This window comes from Anguilla anguilla, chromosome 13 (assembly GCF_013347855.1).
Source record: "Anguilla anguilla isolate fAngAng1 chromosome 13, fAngAng1.pri, whole genome shotgun sequence".
Classification (NCBI taxonomy): domain Eukaryota; kingdom Metazoa; phylum Chordata; class Actinopteri; order Anguilliformes; family Anguillidae; genus Anguilla; species Anguilla anguilla.
In genome coordinates, this window is record NC_049213.1 from 23,867,350 (window position 1) to 23,895,197 (window position 27,848).

Genomic DNA, 27,848 nt, shown 5'->3' on the forward strand with positions numbered 1-27,848 from the left:
CAGCAAGTGACCTCAGGACAGCACTGATCAATAAAAGCAATCTAATCGGGTTTCCAAAGGCAGCATCACTGAACCAGGGAAGAATGATCTTCAGAATGTTCTGTAAAACTGTATTTTTTGCTGTCTGACATAACAAACTTTGATCATTTAAATTCTGTCAATTACAAACTGCCAACTGGAAATTATAGCTGATTTTATCAGTACCTATGTTGCCCCATACTAATAGTAATTAGCACTGTTGACACTGTTTTACCTGAAACCCGTTTGTATTACCGGAGGACTGTTTATTTACGTGATTTTATAAATGATAACCAAACTTCATCATTTTCATCATTTACTGTAGCCATTCTAAAAATAAGACGATTCCCCCTCCCCCTTCCCCCTTCCCCCTCCCTACAACTTAATTCTTGCTTATTCTCTGAAAAAAAACATTTCCAATCCTTGTTTGAAAGCAAAAATGGTGCTTCAAATTCATGGATCAGAAAGGCCACATTTAACAAGATACACGTTTTATCTGTATCTCACAGGCAATAGCAGCACAGAGAATCTTAAGACAATGCTCAGTGCATTGATTAATTCAGTTCCACATGCAAACTTCAGATGAAGAATAAATTTTTTAATCCATTTTTTTCAGTTTACTCGAGGCCTGCAATGATACTAATAGAAGCCTTGACATTTAACATGAAAGCTAGTGATGTATTTGCAACCATTTTAAAATCAATTCTGATTGGTGGTTGAATATGTGCAGCAAGAATTACTAAATCATTAGAATGACAGTTTGTAGACTTCCTGATTATAAGCTAAATTATATACTTGATTAAATTTGGTACATAAGCTTTATCCACTTTCAAATGAAAATCACACTCTGTCTGCTTAAGTGTGCATATTGTCAGAGTAGAGAAACTGCAGCAAAGCTGTGGCAATGCACAGCCTCGCCCTCCAATTCACCACAGATGAATGAGGACCGCTCTATTGTGACCTTATCAGTGAGAGACAAGGCAAATTCCAATGTAAATAATTTCAGCTAGTACCTGCTCCAACAGTTCTGTAACACTGCAGGTGTCTGTGTCTGTGTGTGTGTGTGTGTGTGTCTGTGTGTGTGTGTGTGAGAGAGAGAGAGAGAGAGAGATGGATCAGTGAAGGAAACAAAATGTCCAGTAGTATAATCTATAGTGAGCCTTGAAGTGATTTGTGAGTTCTTCCTGACAAACAGAAATTAAATTCATGAATCAGAATAAATTTCACTCTATTACTTGCAGTACTTGCAGTGACACCAAATTTGCCTCATGCTACATCACCGATATATCTGTGTTCCCTATACAATGCACAAGTTATCATAAACACTTCAGGACCACATAAGTAGTCAGCACTGAAAATACAGTATTGCCTACAGTGAGTTGCTTGAGCTAACGTCACAGCTGCACAACAGCCACATCGGTAATCACAACTGCAAAGATCCACTTCCAGCCTGAATGAGGAGATAAACACGGCAATAATTGTAGAAATGATCTCTTTTGTGGGATGCCATTATGGACATTTGACGATACTTTTTTATCCGTTGAATTTTTCCAATATTTCATTGTCGCCTTTGTCACGACTGACCCATTTTTCCTGCTCTTCAAAAACAGCCCTCCCCTGTTGTTTCACACTCCTGATGCTTATGAAACATACAAATGTATGTCTGAGTCAGCTGTGTGAAAAACAGACCCAGTTCCACTCTCTTCACTCATTACATTTTATCTCTAAAACCGCATCAACTGAGATGATGGTGTGTGCAATAAACTGACAGCAGACCTGGGTCAGAGACATGTTGACATTTGAAATACTTGTAACTGTACAGATGCTGGCACAATTTTCAGTGAAATCAGTTACCAGCCAAAACATACAATCTTATGACTGAAGAATTCTCCTGAATGTTGGTGAAAACAGGCCTAGTTTATTTTTTTAAATTTTTACTAATCTCTGGGAGTGTTGCTGGAGCCTAGACAGGACTGAGTGTGGAGTGATGCTAAAATCCATTATTTTTAAGGTTGGGTTCACACTGCTGTGTGGCAAAGCTGTGTTCATTTTAGCATGGACAGTCTTATGAGTTGATGTTTGATGCAACCGCACACTTCAAGGCTATGATATTCATTCTCAATATTTAATTAGCTGTCTGATGCCTTTTGTTCTCAATATAAATTAATTGGGCAACTTGATTAACAGTCAATAATACTTAACAGAGTTTAATAAGGAAATGCATGTACAGTGCATACAAATCTGATTATATTATATGATTATATTAAAGTTATTCTGGGCTATTTTTAAAGGTTTAACAGCAGTCTCTGTTAAGGGAGCAGTTGCACAGCCCAAGCCTCTCAGCCTAATACAACTTAGAGCAGAATGGACATGCACCTACGCAACGACACATTAGGACACCAGTTCAGGTCACCGGTAGGCATATAGCAAATTTAGTTAAAAGGGGAAAAGGGCTCATTTGGAAACTGCAGTTTGTTGTTACTTCAGGACAGCTCAAAACCAAATCATAGTAAAGGAAAAATAAAACCTCTATTAAATAAATCGGATGCTCTGGTGCGTTTCTTTAATCTTGTAGCCTAAGACTTGTCATAGTCCACTCCTGTAAGGGTCGTCTGGTTGGGGACATAACTGCTACTCATCTCTGTGCCGGAAGGCAATGTGATTTCAAAGTGGGTCATCATGCTGGGAGCCAGAGGTGATGGCGTGAGTTTAAATCGTGTATATCTAGCCTGCTGCAGAGCATAGCGGGCTTAATGGGATACTGAAAAGGCTACCTGGCTGGTCTTTTCAGCGGGATTTTCGATGCGTGTGACATGCACTGTGATACTGAACAAACCAGTCAGGCAACAGTGGTGTGCACCATTGGCCACTGAACACTATAGTGAATGCACACTGTAGTGTAGAGATGGGTTCGGGCCTATGTTCCTTGTAACAGTTCATGCTGAGCGATTTCAAATGGAAGGTTATATTCCATCAGCCAATATCGTTGATTTAATTAAGGGCGGGGTGCGATTTTCCGTCTTCTTAAAATTTAGGAACTAATCTTACATTTATTAAATTTATAACAAATGATTGTCAACATGTTTACCCTCCGTCTACCCCTTCGGTAGACACTTCTGTTCCCTGCGCACTACCCGTTCGAGTGCATTAATTACCATTCACTTTGTTCAAACAATGGTTTAAAAAACAAGTTTGGGAACCACATAGTAGGCATACTCTAGCTTTTATTTATGTTGACGCGTATCTAATTTACCGCACGGTGGCAGCAAAACACAGGCACAGCTGCGCAACTTCTCCGAGCAAACATCATTTTTTTCTGCAACTCTAATACAAATTATGAATGACAAAAAATCTAGGTATAAACTTAGAGTTGATATGATACACATTTAGTCAGCTTTGTCCCAAAATTAACTAGCTTTTGCTGTTTACACACAAGTTTCATGTCCCTGCGCATGTGGTTGTTTCGTATTCCTACCGTGTTGTGATGTTGTTTCTGCGTATATTTCTTTGTGGAACTTTGTCGGGTATGCTGTTAGGCCCCCCTACACAGAAAGCAGTTGTCCATCTCACAGTTGATCTCTTGCTGCAGTTGTCACTTAAGTATTATTCATAATAGTGGGACAGTGTGTCAGACCCCTGTTTTGTCGAGAGAATTTTCGGCATGCTGTGTTTTTAAGTCCCGGCCAAACCATCTCAAATTCTCCCACATCTGCCAAGGCCGTCCCCGTCGCCACAACTTCCAATGGCTGAGTGGCAGAGGGCTCTGGCCACAGGGCCTCCACTGTGCGCATTTCCTCATTGGGGGCACAAAAAAGGGCACTTTCAAGCCTGCTGTCTTTACACTGCCACCAAAAGCACTAGTCTAATCCCGCGATGAGGTCATACATCGGTCGTCGGTTGTGTTACAAAGTCGTTGCGTGCTTTTTTCCAGGTGGTGTTTGTTTGTTTGTAAGTAGGTGGGCTACAGCGCCCGCGTTACTAAGAATGTCTGGGAATCGCGCTGATAATTATGACAAAGGCAAAACGGTTTTCGGGTTGTCTGAATTCTACCGATTCACGTACGGAAATTAAGAAAAAGGTATGTGCATAATTAAGGACTATTTTCTTTGACACTAAATCCATGCTTGCATAAGGAGCCCGCCCATTACGATGATTGCTCAGATCCGTGAGATATTACTTAACTGTTACTGTTAGTGCCACTACAGTCATTTATCGGCACAACTCCTGCAATATTACTGGAATGCTCCAGTCGAGGTGTAGATCCACCATAATTAAGCGCAGCTGACAGATATGTGGTGACGTCACAGTCATGGTACTGACTCGTGGTTTGTTTTTCATACGTGAAGTCATTCCATCGTGTTCTGTGATAGAGGGGGGTTGCAGGAGGTATTTTTCCGTTTCTCAAGACGACAAAACAAAATAATAATGTTCAAACTTCCTGTATTTAATAGGCAATTCTGACATACTCTGATAAATAATAATAATAATAATAATAATAATAATAATAATAAATAGTATTTATATCTCGTTAGAACTCGTTTTCAGCCAATTGTTCTTAACATGGATGTACATATGTCGTATTATAATCTTTGATCCAGTCTCACACAGATTACAGTATACTGTCTCAAAGTAACATTTGTTCTCTTGTTCACCAGGGCCAAACTCCTCAGGGGGAAGAAGGTTCAAGGAGATTTTGACATCAAAGTGGAGCAGGTAAACCATTCAGCATCTTTTCAAAGAACACACATGCACACAACGTGTACAGTCATGTGTTTTCTCCTATTTCCTGGCACAATTTACAATAAGCTGCCTAGTATTCAATTTTAGTTCTAATTCTAATTTTAGTATTGGATAACTGAACTATTCTCTCATGTATGGATATTTTGAGCACAAATTATGTAGTTAAGTAATACAGGTGGAAGATAATTATGGTGACATCATAAAAGAGATGCCATAAGAATAATGTAATGTAATGCGGTAAACAGGATGCTCTTACATGACAAAGTGACACAGAGTGAAGTGAGTCAACTTTTCTGGAACTCCAAACCAAGGAGAGGAGAAAATATTATTGTGCCATTTTTAATCTTTCCCAGTGTTTTCTACAGGCTGTTTCTAGAGAAATTGAAACAGAATTGAAACAGAAGTAGCATTTGCCCTATAGTATAACCACACTTTAAGAGGAGTAGTTGCACATCTATGTTTATATTAGTAATAAAACACACTTCATTTAAAAATCTGCTAGCTGTGCTGTTCTTAGCTGGTGTGCTGAGTGCCTTGATGCAGGTCTGGTCTTAAGCCATGTGAAGACTGCCTTCCTGTTTACAGTGTGTTCAGCCAAGGGTAAACTGAATTTTTATCAGACAGTAAAGACAACTTTGATCCTGCCTTTGATCCCAGTCTGGGTACTCTCGGTGCTGAGCGCACAGGCTTGTTAGCCATTTCACAATTTCCTTCCTCTTTTGTGCAAAATTGCTGTTTTCCACTGTGGCTGCCACAAGCATAGCCTGTAGTTCTAGAGTGAGTCAGTTCCTTCCAGTGAAAGGCAATTACATTTCCCAACATGCATTTTTGGGGCAGCAGAAAGTATGAGCACCAGAGTGAAAGGTCTGTGCTTTTCTGTTCTTCGTGAGCAAATATCACCAAAACATTCTGGTACTGCCATTGATTTTCAGTATGTCTCAGCACTATTTTGACCAATCAAATTGAACTATAAGTAGGTTCTGTCAGAATTTGACAGAAAAAAAAACATTTAAATCACAAACTGGTAAGCAACAGAGCTTTCTTATTGTTCCTCCATTTTGTGCTTACTTCTGTGCGGAGAGTGCAGAATGCCTCGGATTCTCTGGTCTGCCTGACATTGTGCTGCAGAGCTCCTCAAAGTGGAAACAGATTTTTATCAGTCTAATGTGCTTACATAGCGTCACGTGTTCGAGCAACCTGTGGAGCAGCCCCGGAGGGACCCTGCTTTATTTCTGTGACATTCACAGCCCCCCTGCCCTGATCTGCTCCCTCAGCCCCGAAACTGTGTTTCTGTCTTTCATTACCGCTCACCCACAGTCAGCCAGGCCTCACAGCATCCAGGAAAACCATTTCACTTCTGGTATGCTCGTTTTCCTGCAGTAAACATAAAGACAAAACATGGACAGTATATTGGAGGCCACAGCACTCTTCATAAAGTTGTAGTTTTGCGATGTCACATCTGTGTAGATGTTTTTGTTTGATGTGACGTTTGAAAGGTTTGTGGTTCTGAACCCGTGATGTGAGTGCAATTTTAGAAAAAACCGCATTCAAATGAACACAAGAAAGACCCCTCAGATGGTTCTTATTTCAGCAGCAGGGACTCCACAATGATCCAGCACATGCTGCTTTGGGCCTCAACTGTAATTATTTGAATCCCGCAAGATGATGTCAGATGGAATTTACGCTTTCAAAGTTGCACCAAGTTGCAGTTCTGATTTTACTACCAGCTACTGTGGAACTGTGGTAGGAACTTAAGAAACAGCAGATGATTCATCGTGAGATTCATAAAACTGACCTCTTAGAGCGGCCTCAGCATTGCTGTGACACAACAAACACATTTTATTAAACGGGCCAGTCTGTCTAAACTGATCATTTTACTGATCGTGACTAACTGATTTACTGGCACGGGTGTTTCTCAACATTTACTGTAAAACCTGAGACATTAAAGGAAAAGTGTTCATTCATAATGAGGAACAGGCTTGTAGTAAAACCAATGAGAAAATGAAATCACACCACAATCTCTTTGTTAAAGACAGAAGTGGACAAAACATTATTTGTTAAAGACAGCTGTACCAGTATTGCTTGAAACCAATATCATTTGTATAGTGACAGGCCAGACAAATGATATCTATGGGCTTTATTAAACAGAACTATGGCATCGTAGTGCTGCGTCTCACACTGAATGCAGTATTGAAGTCTATCTCTTTCCTCCTATGACTCATACACTATTCTCATATTCTGCCACCTCTCTCTCTCCATCTGTCTGTCTGTCTGTCTGTCTGTCTCTCTCTCTCTCTCTCTCTCTCTCTCTCTGTTTTAGGCTGAATTCTCAGAGATTAACCTTGTGGCCCATGCCAATGGGACCTGCAATGTGGACATGCAGGTCATCAGGAATGGAACAAAAGTGGTCAGGTAAGTGAAAGATAGAAAATGCTAGTGTCACACAGAAAACATGCGCTCTAGCAAAGGACATATTGCAGTGTTTCTGAGGCAATTTCTGGATACAATAAATTTAAATCTATGATCAATCTTGTCTCATCATTTACTCTGGCTTGGACTTGTGCTGAGTAGACAGACTCTGCCATTGCAAAATACTTTTATGTATTTGCTATTGGAATCCAGTCATAGTATTAAAAGGAATACAATAAAAGCATTTAAAATCAATCACCCCATCAATTTTTAGACAAAGCATTAGGATATTGAGCTAAATCCACTGCATTTCTGTATCTGTTTGAAAATTGTTCTCAGCAGAATGAGACCAGCATTTATGTTAGACATATTTGATTATGTATTTTGGTCTGGAGAATCTCCAGATGGATATGAAATATAGACAGGGCGTTATTCATTTAAGACTTGGAACATATTCCAGGTCCTATTTCATGAGTAAAGTCAGGCTGTAATGATGGAGGGGCTGTTCTTTTATTTTTAACTCCGAGGCCATGGCATCATTGAAAAGCCACACACCTACTCCTTGTGATTCAGACACAGAGGAATCGGCCTGGATATTTACTGTAAATTAAGCTCTGGGCCACACCATGTGCTCACTGGTCACTTTCTGTAGGATGATAAAGTAATAGAGGTATACCAACTCACAGAACCAAAGCCACGATTCCAAAGCAAAGTGGATGCCTTGAAATATTCTAGCATGTGTTCCATAAGAAATTGCATTGGTTTTATGGCCTACTCAAATAAAAAGGTGCCAGTTGTGTTCGATGCACAGTTCTCCTTTCTAATTGGAATATATTTTGGGGGGTTACACAGACGAATACACAACTTATACCATATGCTTTTTACAATATGTTTTATTTGCACTGAATGAAAGAGGAAATTGCACTGAATGAAAGAGGAATGAAAAAGGCAATAAAGTTGTTTAACACTTCCTGGCTTTACCTCTCAATAGTTATGTCATTTTGAATTCTATACTGCTGGTTCTCAAGCCTACTGCACGAAACAAGAAGAGGAGCTGTGTTACTGAATGCACATCATTGTACATTATGAGAGCAAGAGCAGAAGTTATGGCACCCCATATATGTGTAAAGGCTAATTATCAACACAAGAACACAGATGGAGTGCCAGATGAACCGAGGTGTTACTGTAGCAATTATTTAGAGGACTTGCAGGAGCTATATGTCATTTTAAAAGTTCTTTCCAATTTAATTGACACTGGAATTTAATTGACCTTTATGGTGACATATTCAAAATTTTGTTATTGACTGATAAATCATTGCTATTATTTCCCGTGTGCAGACTATACTCACCCACACTATTTCATGTGCACACACAGACACACATACACACAGAGTATTGTATGGTGTCTGGTGGCATGCTAGAAGTCAGTTATATTATATGTGCAGTCAGTGCTGCTCAGGGCATGCCAGTGTGTGGGTAGACACACCAAAGAAGAAGCAACAAGAGCATCTCACAACAGTGGTCTGTCTGCCATCTTCTCCAAGTTAAAAAAATGTATTGGTTTTAAAAATGTACCATTTGTAACCTAGCATGTCAAAGCTATACCCCTTTGTTAGTTCCAGTAATTCTGTGATGTTAATGTGTTTAATAATAGCTATTATCACCTGCGAACATAGGTAAAAGAATAATATCCTTAATTTTTTATATGCTAATATCAGAATCATAATTCTGACAGATCATTCAAGCCTGACTTTGTCCTCATCCGACAACACGCCTTCAGCATGGCAGAAAATGAGGATTTCCGCAACTTGATCATTGGCCTGCAGTACGCCGGTGTCCCCAGCATGAACTCCCTGGAGTCCATTTTTAACCTTTGTGACAAACCCTGGGCGGTAAGAGTCTCTGTGCACGCTGTCTCACTGAAACATTCCTGCACCAGTTACCGTTGTCCCTGCACCATGTACACACAGAATTTTCACTTTCAGACTCTTCTTTTTAGCCTTTTCACATAAACCATTTAACATTTACAGATATGTTTAATCTGTTGATAAGACCTCCTTGCAGATCTCTGATCATCAGTATTTATTTCCTACTACTGTTCCATTACAGATCGATTGAAAAGGTGCAGATTTTCACTCGTCTCCCTGTAGGATTAATATCTGTGCCAAGGCTTACACGTATTTCAAATATTCAGGGTCTCAAGAGGACACTATTTAATATAGAAAAAACCAGGCCGTTGCCTCAACAAGATGATTCAGAGGCCTTGAGTTGGAATATTTCAGGTGGAAAGTAGCCCAGCGCCTCTGCCCTCAGCACATGACTGGAGCCCAGTTCCCAGATGTGGATAATAATCTCTCATTTTGAGTCAGACCAGCATGCTGGTATCAGAGGCTGCTGCGTTTCCTCTTTAGCAATAGCGGGCCAGACGGGTTGAGCAGAGCTGCTGCATGGGATTCGGTGCGCTCAGAGGCGTCCTGCTTCGCTACATCGGGGTTTTCCACACGAGCGCGGTTACAGGGAGCCACGTGCAGCTGCCAGTCACCTCCACTCCGCGGTTCGGGGAAATGATAATTACAGTTTTATCTTTTCTTTGATGGAATTTTTACCCATTCCACAAAGCAGAGGACAGATATCGTGGCCACAAACATACTCATGAAAGTGAACTCACGAACATAAAATTCATAAATACAATGCTTTATTAAATGTCTTCTACATGGTCACATCTGTTTCAGAAGCCTTTCTGGAAACAATTATTGAAAATTAGCCAAAGCTATAAATATCATGGTAAAATGCATCAGGTTATTCTTTTGAAGGGATATTTCACTTCGGTATGACACAAGTAATTTTGCGGAGCTTACCCTTTGTATTTGCATAGTGTGAATACTAGCAACGTCAGTTGTCCCTACTGACCGTTAACAGCATCGCCATTCATCCTGGTCCTCTAGTTCCCAGTGGTCAGTCAAATATTCATTTAAATAATCATATTAGAATGAACACTCATAGGAGCTCCTACAGTTCAGAAACATGAATGCGTATACAGTTCATATGAGTACGTACATACAGCACCTTTACGTATATACAGTATGACTACACATGCATGTATGCAGTTTATGTGTGTAGATAGTTGTGTAGATGACTTATTTAAAACTACATGCAAAAAAGAACAAATTAAAAAATGTTAATGGATTATAGAAATACAGTATATACAGCACATATGTATGTTTCAAAAGGTGGGGTTTGTAAAATAATAACCAAAAAACCAAGATTATCCATAAATTGAAGGGTACTGTTGAACTGCAGGGAATGAACTGAGTTCTTTTACCACAGGGACTGGCTTTGGGACTGGAAAGAACCCTCAAGGCACACTGTCCTCTAAACAAGCCGAACCATTTGCTCAGCTTAGCACAGTGAAGCAGAGCCTTTTGTTATTTCTGTTTCAACATCGTAGCCAATGAATTGGCAAACATGCTCAGCAGTTTATTTGTCCTGACTAAGGTTATGATAGAGAACAACACTTTCTTTTCTCTGCAACACGACACCCACATTGTGACTTCTTATGCACTCAGTTGAATTATGTTAGCAGTCACACTCACTGCATAAGTCAAATTGTATTGTAACTACAGGTTGTCAGTTAATTAGGTTTATGGTGGATATCATGCTGGCATCCCGTGGCTCTGTAAATGAGTGCAAATTACCACACATTATCTTGTTTTTGTAACAGTTTTGTGTAAATATATACACATTAAAATTTTCAGTGCCAAATATAGATAGATTCTGATATATTACATTTTAGTGTGATGTACTGTAGAACATGGATTCTTATGCACTATAATTAGAGATGAGGGAGCACTGAACATTTTATTGTGTAGAGACCAAGTCGCGCATTCTTAATATTATTCTGAAATAATAGACTGTAATATTAAAGTGCTTACCCTTTGCATTGCTAGCTGATTTTTTTACATTTGTGGGAGAGCAGTCATTATTCACTATGGCATCTGTGACAAAAGCTACTTTTTATTGAAATCACAATTTTAGCAATAATAACGTTTTTCTGTATTCTGTCTGCAGTTTGCTCAGTTGATTAGCTGCTACAAGAAGCTCGGGCCTGAGAAATTTCCACTGATTGAACAAACGTTCTACCCCAACTATAAAGACATGGTAAGAAGTGAAATCTGCCTGCACTTAGTTCTATAATTTAATTAAAATATAATGTAATTTCATTCTTCTATCATAAACGTTTTCGTTGTGGTGCCTACTCTGATTACCTGCCAAGGTTGCCCACGGGCTGCGTTTTTCCACAAGCTTTGGCTTATGACATGAGTTGATTATCAGATTGCTTTATGGAAACTACAGTCAACATTCTATGTGGCAATATGTAGAATTTTAATATTCATGGGTTTGAATTTATTTATGTATTTAACTATTGACTTTGAGCTAATGTAATGTAGTGCCTTACATGTTTTCAACAGCCAACCAAACCACTAAAATAAATGAGGTTGTCAGTGACAACAGTCATGTCTTTCTCCTAACATGCATTGAAAATTTCATAAGCAAATTTGACTGATATTATTACATGTTATACAGGGACGATGTATAACAAGGCTGCTGATTAAATCTTATTCATCAGTTCACATACTGAGGCTCAATTTTGTCAATGCATTCATTCTTATCTATAACTAAGTTTCTGTTGAGAAACCATGGAGGTTAATTAGGTTTTCAGGTGTGCAGAATTGTTTTGTTATGCTTAATGACCTTTTCAGAACACTGCCTAGGATTCCAAGCAGGTTAGTGGGTCCAACATATGCATTTGTCCAGAAACCTCTGACAAAAGTGACTTGGTAGAGAGATACCAGTAACATTAGATTATAATGTACAGTCACAAGAGGATGACTCCTCTGTAAGCCTTAATTGTTTTCCTCTCAGTTGATGGGAAATTGGCAAGGGCGAACTTATACAGACTGACTGATAACTGGTTTTCCACTGGTTCATCACATTTGACGGTCACTGGAAATTTTTCTCTCTATTGAATCCTTTTTACCACAATACAGTGATAAAGAGGCAAATGACAGTTAATTACATATTTGGATTGTAATTTTGCATGACCGAAACATCACTCATTGTGGCGTCAGTGGGCTGTTACTCTGAAAAGTTGATTTGGGGTGTATAGTACCTGGGAATAGCTGATATTTGATATTTGATGGAAGTGGTTGCATATGACCTTGAGGAATGAACCCAGCCTGTAAAAAGTTACTCAGCCTTACCAAAATGACTCTCCTGCCCTTCTGTGTGGATGGAAAGATGATATTTTAAGCTTACGGCATTAATCATATTGAGCAACACTCTGGCCCAGCCAGAGTGCGATTAATCAACGCATTGCCCTTCCTGGAACAGCAAACTGTCCAAAACTTTTCATATTGAAAATAACATATTGGCCCATGTTATCTTGGGAATTCTTGCAATGTCTACTATCAAAGAAAAATGAGAAAGATTGATTAAGTATATTGAGGTTCTCTATTGAAAGACTTTTATAAACAATATATTTGGTATAATAAAATAGAAAATTCAAACTATGTATTAACAGCAAAAGACTCATAAATACCCATACAAATGTCCCTTTGTATATAAAATAATTTGCTACTGACACTTCACACACATGATTACTGCTGACGCTTATGTGAAAGCAATGTATTAGCTTTTTGGCACAAGAAAATAAATTTTACAGAGTACAATAATACAAGAACACATGGCAATGCCACACAAAGTACAAATACCAAGGAAACATCAATTATGTACTGGGTATACTGTAAACTATACAAAAAACAAGACTACTGTGTAATATTTTATCTGTTAACATTTAAATTGTTAATTGCCATACAAATATATACATTCTCATAAAGCACATATAAATGTGTGTTAAAGGGCCAGCTCATATCCTACATAGATATATTCACTCAAATCATATATAGATGTGTAAACAGATATGTCATATTGGTCATTCAGGGAATCATAATAAGGGTGCTTCCCAAAGCCATTTTTCTCAAAGAGATGATATGAAGCTTATTAATCAGATGTATTTGGTCAGTTGTCAAGATTAAAATCCATGACTAAGAATTAGTGTCATTATGTTTATGCCATCGTGAAATCATTGTCTTATGATGTGAATGAATACAAGTGTACTGTACATTCTTGATATGGTCTCAGTGATCAGAGTGAAATTGAACTCATTTTCATATATATGGAACTCTATTTGAATATTGGTTTGTGGCATTTGAAACGGAAGCTTTTCATTAAGAATTTGGGGCAGTTGTGCTGTTCATAGTGTATACGTGTAGGCCAAAGCAGTTAATAAGAACACTTGACCTGGGTTCTTCTATTTCAAAAGAAAAAAGAACTGGTCACATATCCCGCGAGAGTCCCAGCTTTACAGAGCACAACATCAAACTGAAGCAAGGGTGCAAAAGCGCTAAGGTGATCTAGGCATTCAGCTTTGTCACTAAGAGTGGTAAAGTACCCAGACATGATGGAACCAAGTCCCTCTTCCCTTCATGTTTCCCTTCATGAAAACTGCACATGAGAAAGTCCACCTTCTGGTTGGCTTCCTCATGGATTTGTACCAGTGAAGAGAAGGGGCCCCAGGGGGCCCCAGAACACAATGAAAAGGGTGCATTGAGCAGCGATAGTTCCGGGGAGTAGAGCAAGAAGGAAGGAGGGAACATGAAAGAATCTACAGTGTCTCTGTGGAGCCCCACAGCCCCAGGACCCCCTGCTCAGGGGTCAGACATGTCCATGAAGTCTTTCTCTGGGGGGGCGCCCCCCCGGTACCAACTGCAGGAGCCATCGCTGCGCTTGATGCAGGCAAACTTCCGGGCCTGGTCCCCACTCAGGCTGTTGTCCAGCAGCCAGTCCGTCCACAGGCACTCGTTCTCCGTGGTGGTGGTGCAAGGAACCGTGTAGCATGTGGTAATCTGAGGGAGAGATTAGAGTCAGGGAGGGAATCTAAGGACCAGTTCCCAAAATATTGCCATACATATTTCATAAATTAACCGAGAGATTCAGAGATTGACAGTCTGAATAATGCACTCTTGAATAGCACATGCGTAGCTCAGTCATGATAATTCCACCCTCGTCCGTCGTGAGAATTCAATCAGCTCTGAGCCTTGGTCGGGTCATTGAGAGACTAGAGGTAGTAGAGAGAGCGCAGCTGGAAGTCAGTGGGCTCCAGAGAAGGAATGTCAAAGCAGCAACTTACTTTGCAGTCGCAGCCCATCTGATATCTGTAGTTGAGGTTTTTCTTCTGGGACAAAGAGAGGTTGTCCCAGGGTTCAATGAAGTCGCACAATCCGATGGAGACCTTCCCGTCATTCCACATGCTGCCTGTACAGGACACATGCACACACACACACACACACAAACACACACACACAGGTACGCACAGTCAGTCAGGGCCGATCAGAGGTAGCATAGCCTCACTGTCACGCTTGGTCAAACACTGCTAAAATTTTAATTATGCAGTGTTACTGGTGTTGTGGCTGGTTAAGGTAACATCATGCTTATTAATGCTGGCTAGCTAGTTCTGATGAGCCTTTCAGGCATAACATGGCTGCTGTGGCTTTTGTATTGCTATTCATTACCAGGGGAACTATGTACCATTTATTGCGCTGTGGTTTAGGTGTTGGTATCAAAATAAAATCTAGAAGGTCTAATGATGGCATCTTTGGTTTGAAAGTGCAAGCGTTTTATATGTATTGTAATCGAATGATACAAATCATCATAGTTTTATATAGTACTTTAAGCTTTATAAATAGTACTAAAATAGGATTCTGCTTTCTTGTACATTAAAAAAGCTCTGTATACCAGTGGCCTACACAGGACTTCAGTTTGGATGCTTTGGCAGACCAAAATGCTGCATAAGTCATGACAAATCAACACACCATACACATATGCGATTTATTTATAAATATATATGCCACAGACATCTTCATATTCACTATTGCACACAGTCAACATCCTCATGTTTTCAAATTTAAAGTTTAAAAGTCAAAAGGAAATCCATTCTCTGAGCCGCTAGATGACCATTGGGAATATTTGCTCCTGAGGTTGGATGAGCACGGCATGTGTGTAGAGATTGATGGTGTGGGGAAGAGTTTGTGCAATACGCCCTGCCATTGCACAGTGCAGTCTTACCTGACAGCAGGTACTGAACCTTGTTACTGGAGTCCAGCTGGACCCCACATGAGGAGTAGACAGATGTGTAGACATACTGGATGTCCTTAACCTTCTCAAAACCTTTGAACATCTGCAAGAGGCAAAACCCAGAAACGTTTATATCTGTGTTCAATGGTGTACGTGTAACTCATCTGTATACAGTCATGGCAGATCATGTCATAAAATTCATTTTTAACTATGAGAAATGGAAAAGGACTTTTGGGTGAATAGTCACGTTCATATTGATGCCAATAGCTGGAAACAGTCCAGTGAACCATAAAAAAATCCTAACAGAAGTATCCTATTTAAATAAGTCTGATTAAATAGCTGAAGATATGACCGTTTACTGCTCCTAGGAAACAATCTACACACAAGACACTCCACTGATCTCAGTGACAAGAAATCACTGGGCTTTCTGCAGGCTTCCACTCCTCATTCCCATTCATTTAAAAAAGACATTTAGCATAAAATCAACTCAATATATTTCCATAATTATTTATACTTTCTAAAATATCTGGCCTGAAGTCTTCTTTGTACTGATAATGTATTCTTTATTATTTCAGAAATACAAGGGTTGATTCAGTAAGTTGCTGAATAACTAATCTTTGCACCAAGATTCTGTTGAATTATTTATACACCGTGCGCTGGTGCTACAGCGAGCCTGGAGTGTGAACTTGTGTCTCTGCTGTTAAAAATGGCCACTTAAGTGGAGGATATGCTGGGATCATCACAGCCTCCATGCAACACTTATCAGAATGACTGAGAAAGCGCTGGGGGCTGGGTGCTGTGATTCCATGAGCCAGACAGAGGGAGAGGAGGTAAATGAGAAAGATTTGAGAGATTTGCCTGTTTAGGTGTAGGGCTGAAAATGTAGTTTCTCACCTTGATTAATTTAATCTCATACTGGATCATCTTCAGGTAGGGCGAAGAGTTGTTGCTTGGAGACACAATCTTCTCACCTGAGATCTTAGCACGAATGACTGAAAGCAAAAAGAAAATATGATTTAAAAGTAGCTACATCACATTAAAAATACAAAATCTTGAGTTCAGAGTTTACTCCAGTTCAGTTTTGACTCCAAAAGGTGGTCAATTAATTGACATATTTTTCTTCATTACACTGAAACCTAAATGACTCATAGATCATCTGAAGTTTTCAGCCACCTTATGTAAACTTTAATACTCATTGCACACAGTTATAAATCTTTTTTTTCCTGGAGGGCTGTCACACACACAGAGCCTGGTAGACAAGCTGCTTCTGACTGTTTAATATGCACAAGGTGTTGCTGGCCATATAAACACTGCCTGCTCTGTTCTGGTGATGATATCTATCTATGATGCATATTTCAAAGACTACACTGTGCATGGTTTAGGCTAATGTCACAGCGCACAAAAAGCCAGTATCTCACCATCTTTTAAACATGCAGAAAATAATGAAATATTTTCACTGAATGCCTTTCCAAGCACTAGGATATATTCTTTCAAAGTTCCCCCTGGTGTTCCACAATGCAGAGTAGAATGCTCATCTCACTATATCCACTGACCTGACTTCTACCTGTCCCATGGTACACTCTTCACCCAGTGGGGCTTCATCTGATACCTAGACACATCCCCGAACCTCCCTGTACCCCATTCCACAGCAGAGCAGAGTTCTGTCCTCTGTTAGATAATCGTTTTGCTAGTGATCACAAAGGGAGGGGTGAGACCTGTGGGGTGGCGGTCTGGGCACTGGAGAGAGACCAGGGGTCAGATATATGAGAGAAGGCATCATTCTGCCCCTGGACACCAGCCCAGTCAGGCTCATGAACTTCACCTGGCTCTCCACGTTGCCACAGTCTCCAGGCCCCTCAAGCGTGTGTTAACATTAACCCAGGGCCTTCCCAGAAGAGCTCTGTATCTTGTTTTAAGGATCAGTAGAACCATTGTCGTTGTTAGTGGGGCTGCAATGGAATTCATGCCCAAAGCCTCTAGGAACGCTAGACGAGAATTTACCTCAGTGCAGTGCAGTAGCCTCATCAGTGATTAATGTACAAAAACGAGTTGAGCATTGCTTTTCAGTATTCTAAAACCAGGATGTAGTTAAATTTTCAGTATCTGAGCTTTTTCCCTCAGTAAACAACAGGCACAGTTGGCAGCACTCTCTATCTATGTGATGAAAGTGAAGATTGGCCATGTGCCACAGTCTGGTGACTTGGCATCACTTAGGGTCTCTCTCTTTGTGACACAATGTATATACATGTTTTAAGGACATGTGAGGTTTGTTTACTCTAAATGGTGCTGATTCTTTGGGATGATGTCATTGTGGTGGAGTAGAGTAGAGTAGTATTGGCCACAGTGCATAAATACTGTAAATTGAAGCCTCTCTCTCCTTCTCTCCGCTGCACTTTCCATAATCCCCTGTCATACTGATTAAAACCAGAGGGCATGTGAAGCGAATGGTATATTTCCACATTAGCATAGCTGATGCAAAAGAAATTCCACATGATATGCCTACATTTTTTTCTCACTCTACTCTCAATAGATTTTATTCTGCTTAGAGACTATGATCTATAAAAATAAAAACTATGACTATAAAAATTACAGATGTTCCTAGTTTTCTACAGTAAGCAGTGCATGTAACAGGACAAAGGTATTACGTCTGGATACCCAGGCTAGATTATCTTTGATTCAGTGTTAAGTCCGATGGTATTAGACAGCACAGATTGTCCACGTCACTTTTTCCATGCCAAATGAGCGCTTCAGGCCCAGTATCCCTTTAAGTAAACCATCCAAAACCTGAAAGCATCACAGAAATGAACTGAATTTGCCCCTTACATCACACCCCGAAAGCACACGCATGAATGCACTCAAAAACATCCACACGAGCAGTGAGGAATTGGGGGGCTGGAGCAACCATGCAGGCTGGGAGCACGGCAGATAGGTGGAACCTCAAAGTACCGAATTGACAAAAAAATATCTGTACTTACTTAGGCAGGAGCTAATGGCAATCTACTCTTGCTCTAGTTGTAAACAGGAGAGGAGGGAAAGATAGGTCTGGGTTCAGACAGGAAGTGCTGACAGACACTGTCCTCAAGATCACCCAGGCTGACAGGAAGTTGCAACATACTGCCTGTATCACCTTCACACACCATTGAACCTTTTCATGAATTCTTCTTGTTTGATTGCTCGAGGATGTTTATCTTAATCTTGGGTCTTACCTGCACAGCTTGAGTCACCAAGTCCAAATTTAAACATATGGCATAGCATGCTCTGAAATAAGCTGGAAGCTAATTTGCATGTGTGCAAAATAGTTGTCGTGAAATCTGAACAAATATCCCTGCCCGTATTTTCACTGACCACAACGGTAAGGAAATATTGCAAACACTGCTGAATTTGCTTAAGAAGAAATGCATAAACTCCGCTTTCGCAAATGAATCCAGGGCCTTGTCATGATCACAAAGATTTCCTGTCAGAGTCTTTACAGTGATTAATTAGTATGCAAACCACTTCCCCTCTCCTATAGAGATGCTAATTAGATGGCACTTTTGAAACTCGTGTAGTACATTTACCGCCAGTGCAGCTTGGGCATGCGCCAGCTGTGCTCTGCCGCTCTGAAGTCCACAGCCAGTGAAATGCCACGTTAGCTTTGTGCCCCCAAGACGTGCAAAAAGGAATTTCAGCTCCGTTAGAAGGAAAGGGTCGTAAAATGATTTTATGAGATCGGGTAGACTGTAAATGTGTATTTTTAGAGGCGTAACAAGTGGATGCATGCCATACTTTGTGGAAGAATTATCACAAAAGCTGTGACCCAAATCACATTCAAGAAGCCTTTCTGCAATCTAGTTCTCATTATATTTATTTTATTAGTCCTGATTCAATTATTTCAGTGGAAAATAAATATTTTTTAAAGGATCATGAGCTAATATTAAATTAACATAAATTGTATGTACTGACATATTCAGCTATTGTCAAATGCTATCTAAAATGATTGTTGTTTCCCCCAGCAAATCAGGTTGAGCAATAAATGGTACATCCTTTTTTATCCAGTAATTTCATTAGATTTATCACATTTCTGTGAATTTATGAGAAATGAAAGATAAAAAAACAGAAACAGGATTTGAAATGTGTAAATAGCAATGAATGATTATTGATATCTTTCCCCAGATCCAGTATGGCAGGCTTGTGTATGGTAAGCATGATCGGGTGTTGTCAAGCAGACAGTGGTTTTAATATCAGAGCCGCTCAGTAAGTGCCCCTGTCAGCCCGTATGAAGTGGTGCAGAACGCACTGTTTTTTCTTCCTCTTCCACATGACTATGAACCCTGCCCTGCTTCTTGCTGTTATTTCTCTGTCAACTCAGATCTCCCTGAGCTACGTTTCTCTCTCTCTCTCTCTCTCTCTCTCTCTCTCTCTCTCTCTCTCTCCTTCTCACTCTCTCTCTCTGACCTGTTTGAAATTTTGTAGCTGAAGTTGTAATTTGCAATCTGTTTTATGAGGACACGTAGTCAAATGAAACGTTTGGCTTCGGTGAAGGGAATGTGGAATACAGAAAACTGACAGGGCCTGATAAAATAAAGGAGTCCATTGCATAGATGTTTTTCACATGGTTTTCCCATAGAGATTAATGTCAATGTATATATTTATTATTTTTTATTTAGAATGGTCTTGTCAAAAACTAGTTGTATATTAAGTTAAATATACAAACTCTGTGACAAAAAATCTGTGATTTTTTGACAGATTGTGATCTGTGATAGTTGCAATGATGCAACCCATTCAGCATATTAAAAGATGAATTAATTAACCAAATAGCTGCACTTGCATGCTTCATGTAAAGCATTAACCTAAAAAATACTAAATAAACAGAAGAAAAAAATTGTTAAACGTTGAAATGCTTTGCAAAATCATTTCATTGACTTGAATATCACATGCACAATGGCACAAACACATAACCACGTTTCACCATCTTGTTTGTATGGTGTCAGCAGACAGGCTACAGCAAACGAGAATGGTGCCAGTCGTGCTCATTGTGCACCACAAAATCTCTTGTGACAGCACTACAGAGAGAGCACAGCAAACTCTTATCGCAGAATAGTCTCCTTTCCCAATTCGTTCCACTCAACTATCCAAAAAACAAAATTTCACTGAACTCTGTAGGCAGAACAGCTTGCAAATCGACCCCTCAAAGAAATCTCCCCCAAGCACCCTCCACCAGCACCAGCAGCCCCGTCGCTGTCCGTGTGACCCTGAGTTACCTACCTATCTCGGAGTTGCAGAACTGCTGCTGCGGGTGTGCTGGGCTACAGCTGCATCCCTCCGCCCGCTCCTCCAGCCCCAGGGTCAGGACAAGAAACAGAACCAGCGCGGCACATCCAGGCACGGGGGTTCCCATGGCGATCCTCTGTCTTGCACACAGCACACTGCCCGCTTCTTTGGATTAGTGTCCCAGGGAGAGAGAGTGGAGGGGAGGGGGGAAAAGATCCTCAAACAGTGCGATATACGAGCCCTGACTTTCCCTGCCTCCAGCTGCTGCTGCTGCTGCTTAAACTGCTCTCTCTCTCTCACTGTTTCTCTCTCTCTCGCTCTCTCTCTCTCTCTCTGTCTCTCACTCTCTCTTACGCACCCTCACTCTCTCTGACTCCTGAGAGAGGGGAGACACAGGGAACCTCTTATGTACATCTTTGACACCGAAGGGACCGCCCCTTTTCCAAATATCACACCCCTGATACAAAAATATAATTCTCTGTGAACGGTCTCTCCCACGTCGCCAAAATAGTTTAACCTTTTCAGCATGTAAACAATGAGAACAAACATTTGCACAGAATGATTCCTGTTGCCATACCTTATATGTAGACAATTCTGATATGGAACAAGAATACACCCAAGAGAATATTTATTAACTTTTTATTGCCTGAAGCAAATACATTTTTTCTTGTCACCAATTTCACCACTGGGCGATGATAGCAAAGCAAATATGTACATGGCAGCGTCGTTGTTTTATCTCTTGTTTAAAGAGAATTTCATGAGAAATGTCAGACCAACCCAAGCTGGAACAAGTTTGCCACTTTGAAACGCAACGGGGGGAACCATAAATATAACTTTTAAAACGTAGAGGAAATATGATATACCTGTCCGCTCTTCAGCTCACTCTTTCATTTGCGGCTTAATTGGTAGCCTGGACTATAACCCCTCTAATCATTATTGAGGGACTGTGGCTCCCTATGGGGAGGGGGGGGAAAGGAGACGCACAGGGCTGCAGGCGCCACACCTGTTTCTCTCAGCAGCTCTGGGGTTACTCATGAGGTACACATGCGTGTGTTTACACAGACTAACTAATGTCACACGTCAAAGAGTGAAAACGTGGCCTGGTTTCTCAGCACTGCAATAAAATATTTCGCAATTTTCTTAAGCAAAAAAAAAAAAAAACAGGACAAATCTTCTAAAGCCTTGAAATATATTACAATGTTATGTGATGTTGTGATGTTCTCAGCTTTTGTTAAAGGGTATTTTATCCGTTCTGGTTTCACCATGTAGAAATTGCAGCACTTTTTAAATATAGTCCCCCATTTCAAGGCACCATAATGTTTTGGGACAAATGGCTTCACGGGTGTTTCTGATTAGTCAGTTGTGTTCCATTGCTTCCTTAGTGCTGGTATAAGTGAGCTTTCTAATCTCTAGTCTGGATTCCTGGCTTTTGTTTACCTTTCCAGTCTGTTATTGGCATTTGTCAACATGAGGAATAGAATTGCGGCAATGAAAGTCAAGGAAGCCATTATGAAGCTGAGCAATAAATAAAAGCAGCCAAACCTTAGGCTTACCAAAATCAACTGTTTGGAACATCATTAAGAAGAAAGGCAGCATTGGTGAGTTCAGTAATCACAAAGGGTCTGGTAGGCCTTAACAATTGATGACGGAAGAATTCTCACGATAATCAAGACAGACCCCAAACACCTGTCAACAGATCATAAACACTCTATATGAGGCAGGCGTGGATGTGTCAGTGGGTACAGCCAGCAGGAAACTTCACAAACTGAACTACAGAGACTACACTGCAAGATGCAAACCACTAGTTAGCTGCAAAAACTGGATGGCCAGATTTCAGTTTGCTAAGAGGTATCTAAAAGAGCCTGCAGTGTTCTGGGAAAAGGTATTGTGGGCAGGTATTGAGACCAAGGTTCACTTGAGAAAAGTGTGGAGGCCTCAAGGAACTGCCTAAAATCCAAAGCACAATTTGTTTGATTACAAATGGAAAACTGTGGAGTACAGAGCCAAATCATGAGAAACTATGATACACAGTTAACACCCAGGGTACATGCCAACCACAGTCAGCCTGTCTGTAGGCAGTGTCTGCCTGTTGATTGAATAATTACAGTTTGGCTGCAGTCTCATTGGACAGTAATTTCAGATCATGTCTTTGGTGGTTTAAGTTTTCCATTTCCAATGTACGGCATACATGATGCCAGTGACACATTTGTACACTCTTGTCCAGAAGTGTCTTTTGTAACAGAAACTAATCCCTAAAATGTGTAAATATAATACATTTGACCATAATATTTTATTGCTTATCTTCCAGATTACCATGCCCACATTCCCTGTTGTTGTGAAGATTGGACATGCTCATTCAGGCATGGGAAAGGTAAGCAAGTGGCATGATGGGAAGCTTTTGTAGTTTTAGTAATGATCTAATGAACTAGGTAATGACCTAGGCTGTTAATTTTTTTTCTAAAATCTCTGGCCTGAAGTCTAATTATGATAAATGCACACGTGTTACAATTTGGATTTCCCAATCAAGTGGACAGTTGTTCGAACAGATATTTTAGGAATACACATTCCCAGAAACATGGACATCACACAAGATCATTTCAATAGAAGGCTAAAAATAGTAGAAAAAAGATAAATGCTTAGAGAGCCGTACATTTGATATTGTATGGAAAATAGCGATAATACAATAATAAGAAGACTTATTCAAACAGTATGGACAGATTTTTTTTTTCATTTGGAACAGTAAACCTGTCAAGATTAAAAGTGCATATTTGTATAATATGTGGGGAACTGACTCTTTTGAATCTAAAAGCGTTACGTTTTGCCCTTAATGTGTAATTCCCAAGATTATCTTAAATCAGCAATGCTTTTCAGCTAAATTTTTTAAAAAGATCTGTCCACTCAATATTTAAAAAAAGGTAATTTTTGATTGTGTCAGATGACTCCTAACCAGTTTTTACAGCTAAAGAAAAATGCCTTCCTATATTTGTCAGGATTTTTGGAAAATGTGATTGTTATTTAGTTACAATACCAGTACCATCAGCCTGAAACTCCTAAGGAAATTCAAACACAAATACTGTGGTATACTAGGAATATTTTATTAATAGAACAGCCTTTTTTATTTGAGGTAATGCTAGATAAAGGTGTCATTTTCATGAATGACCTTTTAGAAAGAAATGTAATATTATGACTTTTGAGGTCTTTAAAGGTCAATATGGCAACATCTGTGCTCTGTAAACCTATAATCAGTAAATTGCAGCTATCCCACGGACATGGAAAAGGAAGCCTTTAGCATGTAGCCGAGAAATGGTCTGTCACACTCACATAAAAGATACAACATGGATGGAAAAAAAGAAAAATAAATAAACTTGCAGTATTACCAACAGCTATTCTATCTAAGTGGGAATAACTGCTGGATAAACCCATCCTTTGGGAAAAGGCCTTCACATGTCTGTATATGAGAACTTCTGACATATCCGTCAGGCTAATTCCATTAAAATTAATATATAACTGTCTTCCAACCAATAAAATGCTTAAAAATGGGGCATTCAACAATCTGGTTTATGTAGACTATTGTTTACTTGACGAGGAGGAAGAATCATGAATTCATCTTTTTTGGTACCTCTTTCCTATTTATCTTTCACTCTCTGCATTTCTCCATTCCATTTCTTTTACCTCTTTCCTGCCCATTTGTTCACTCCATTTCTTCCTCCCCTCCACTGTGCAGGTTAAGGTGGATAACCACAGTGACTTCCAGGACATTGCCAGTGTGGTTGCCATCACCCAGACCTACTGTACCACGGAGCCATTCATAGACTCCAAATATGACATCAGGATTCAGAAGATAGGCACCAATTACAAAGCTTACATGTAAGTATGTGCGCACACACACCAGTAAGTGCTGAGAGATATAAAGGGCATTACTGAACACACTTTAATGGGCTTGTATTAAGTTATTCGTTTTTGTTAGAATAGTTATGAAAATACAGGTGCTATTGAGAAAAGTTGGGAGAGAGAAGGATTTTTCTGAATGTGTGTGCATGTGTGTCTATGTGTGTGCGTGTGTGTGTGTGTGCGTGTGTGTGTGCGTGCGTGTGTGCTGGCGTGCGTGCGTGGAGTATGTGCAAACGTTTATATGCCTGTGTGTGGTTAGGTTTTGCTAAATAAAAGACCTTGAGAGGGTGTGTGCAGACAAGCAGGTCTTGTTAATAGCTCTTATGCAATAGGCTTACGTATAAACATCTGGCAATGTAGTCATTACATGTGATGTTGCAATGTAGCCTTCAGTCAGTGTGAATGGATGGATTTTTGTTTGAATCACCACTCATTTTTTCGGTTGCCTGCTGGAAATATGCTGGATGTAGGACAGTCAGTGAATAAGACCTTTCCTCATAATATGAGTCACTGTTAAAGTTACATCACACGTTATACACTGTGCTATTAGTGTGGCTTGGTGTGTGTTCATGCATGTACAGTATGAGGTTGAATAAGGATTGACAGTACTGACAAAAGCTAGAAGCTTGACCTTACTTCCCTATTTAGATGCCTTACTTTGGTTACTTGGTTTAGGGCTAGCCCAGTTACAAGCTTTTAATAATGTTAGTTTCCTTTAAACCCCTGTATTCTCGTGGTAGGACTGGTACAGAATAACAATCAGACAGTGACAGAGGACACATCAGTCATCTTTTCCCTTTGTTTCCTCAGGAGAACTTCCATCTCTGGCAACTGGAAGACAAATACTGGTTCAGCCATGCTGGAACAAGTAGCCATGACTGACAAGTGAGTGATGAGAGTGGGAGGTGATAGGTTTCCATGGTGATGGGCTGTCGCCCAGGGATTGAAACACCAGGTGGACTTCTATAGTCAGTGCTCCTGTAATGACCTTGACCAAGGTCTCTTTACCTGGATTGCTCTGGTAAAGCACAGCTGTTGAGATGCTTTTTTTTCATAATTTAGATTTTTTTAAAGAGCACAGGCCAGTGCGCATGCATAACAATGATGCCCTTAAATTATGTGAGGGCCACGGCTGGATGTGAATTGATCCGTAGTAGAAATGGCAGTGGGGTGTGCTGAAAATGCCAGCCCTGAGAGTCTAGCCCTGTCCTTATGTCTCCAGATGGCTCAGAAATTGAGCTCCCCGCTTTCATTAACCTATCATTTTCCACTGTATTAGCCCTGGATGATCAGTATTATTGAGCACTAAGGCAGCAGATGCTGCATTATGGACACAGACTCACCTCACCATTTTCCCCCTGGATTGTCGCTGCAACCTGTTTGACGTTAATGGTTGTGCTATTTATGAGCTGATATTTACCCCCTTGACATTCAAGCTGGTATAATTGTTTGTAATTGCCAGTGATGCATCATAAGATGCTATCAGGCAGTACTATCAGGAGTACAGGCAGATTGCTTTTATAATGACAGATTTTATTTGAAATCATGTTGATCCATGTTGATTCTATTGCAGAATCAATATGTATTTAATGTGAACCTTGTGCATTTAATGTGAACCTTGTGCACAGAAGAAAGGATGTTGCTTGGGTTTACAGATTAAAGACTATTACTACTGACAGTAATCTTTCACATTTGGGTTTAACTTCAGTTTTGGTACCACAGTGCCCCTGATACCTGTTTATGCTGTGCATGAGAGTTGTGTCCTCAACGTGACTGCCGAGGCTGAATATTCTGCTGCGTTACAGGTACAAACTGTGGGTGGACACCTGCTCAGAGATCTTTGGCGGGCTTGAGATCTGTGCAGTCAAAGCCATTCATGGCAAGGATGGGAAAGACTACATCACTGAGGTGAGCATAGCACTGTCTGTCAGGCTGGAACTTTGACTTTGTTTAGACAGGCCGTTTGAAGTCCTAAATCAGATTCTTTTATTATTAAAACATTTTTGTTAGTCAGATTCAATGTAATAAAACCACATTGATGATTATTTCTGGGTGTTTCTGTGCTGGGAATTCACTTAGAAAGTTTCATATGTCAAACAATAAAATATGCATGTAATTGCTGTTTACACAAGGAAACTCTTGGAGTTTTTGTTTTTACGATTTTACCATGGCTCTGGACGATGTATAGAAAATGTATATGTAATTCCTTTCTACTGTCAGGGTCTAGTACATATTTTCCATGTTTCACATTTAATGCATTACAATGAAAAGAACTGCCAATGATTCGGCAGTATGGTAATTTGAAGTGAACATTTGACAGTAATCGTATGAGGTACAGGACTATCACATTTTGAGCCCTTTGCTGAGATACTCTACTGGCAGCCACTGGCAGTAAGGGGTTACACTTATGTAGGAATCATTAGAGAAGCTCTGATAGACATGGTGGCTGACTGGCCATTTATGGTATAAGTGTTAGAAAATTCTGCATCACTCGAGAATATTTTTCCATGGTCATCCTATTTTATTTCCCCCATTTTTATTCAGCCTATCTCAGGGTAAGGCATTGCTGTTAGCCAGTACTGAAGGACAGTTCACTGCATATCCAGACCTGAAAGTGCGCAAGTAACGGAGCATGGCAAAAAAAGCCATCTTATCAGGACTGAGGGGTCCTAACAGAGCTGCTGTCATATAAAATGTACATGAAAGCAGCTGCAAAAATGCACACCTGATTTATTTCATTGTTTTTCTTTGTTTTCTGGGTAAGTATGTCCTTGAATGCTGTTTAACTGTCTTTCATAGTTTGTCACTCAGAAGTCTTACAGTAGTCTTAGTTTGGTACGAAAACTAGCCTCGAGGAATGACCATTTTGTGTGTTAACACAAACAGCACATACTTTTTTACTGGTGCAATAATCTTCAAAGGTGTCATGTATCTTGTAAATTTTATATAAAACTGTTTGCATAAATGGTAAAATAGTGTCATAAATGTTCTGGTAATGACGACCAGTAAAACGTATGTCTCATTCTTCTGGTCATAGTTGTTGAGAAACATGAATAAAGGTCTAGACCTTTTAATGAGGCACCCGACAGCCAATACTGTGAATGGTGTTACCCCAATGACTCACCAGTCGCCCCAAAGGTGAATAGATCACAGCACATTCTCAGTCCTAGTATACCGTTGCATTATTCATACTATTGCATTATTACCCTTTTGTTGGACAGATTCACAACCGCATTACATCAGAGTATTTCTCAATACGGGACGCCACAGTAACCAGACGACCAGCTCACTGGAATACCTGATGCAGAACGAACGTACTTAAGGATTTACGGGCCACTGCTACTATT

At 40.0% G+C, this 27,848-nt stretch overlaps 2 protein-coding genes across 2 annotated transcripts in view; one reads left to right on the top strand and one right to left on the bottom strand.

Moving 5' to 3' along the window:
- Positions 1-27,848, top strand: part of syn2b (synapsin IIb) — a 62,582-nt gene that overhangs the window by 22,397 nt on the left and 12,337 nt on the right. Inside the window, exons 2-9 of the mRNA XM_035387035.1 lie at positions 4,674-4,731; positions 7,079-7,170; positions 8,903-9,059; positions 11,236-11,325; positions 22,919-22,981; positions 24,335-24,477; positions 25,312-25,386; positions 26,307-26,409. Coding sequence (XP_035242926.1) covers positions 4,674-4,731; positions 7,079-7,170; positions 8,903-9,059; positions 11,236-11,325; positions 22,919-22,981; positions 24,335-24,477; positions 25,312-25,386; positions 26,307-26,409 — 781 coding nt within the window. The remainder of the gene's footprint in view (positions 1-4,673; positions 4,732-7,078; positions 7,171-8,902; positions 9,060-11,235; positions 11,326-22,918; positions 22,982-24,334; positions 24,478-25,311; positions 25,387-26,306; positions 26,410-27,848) is intronic.
- Positions 12,660-21,003, bottom strand: LOC118210676 (metalloproteinase inhibitor 2-like). The gene is made up of 5 exons (XM_035387046.1): positions 20,605-21,003; positions 16,255-16,352; positions 15,352-15,463; positions 14,417-14,541; positions 12,660-14,132 (listed from the first exon to the last, which is right to left on the bottom strand). Exons 1-5 carry the CDS (start codon positions 20,735-20,737, stop codon positions 13,935-13,937), a joined length of 666 nt encoding a protein of 221 aa, XP_035242937.1. The 5' UTR covers positions 20,738-21,003; the 3' UTR covers positions 12,660-13,934.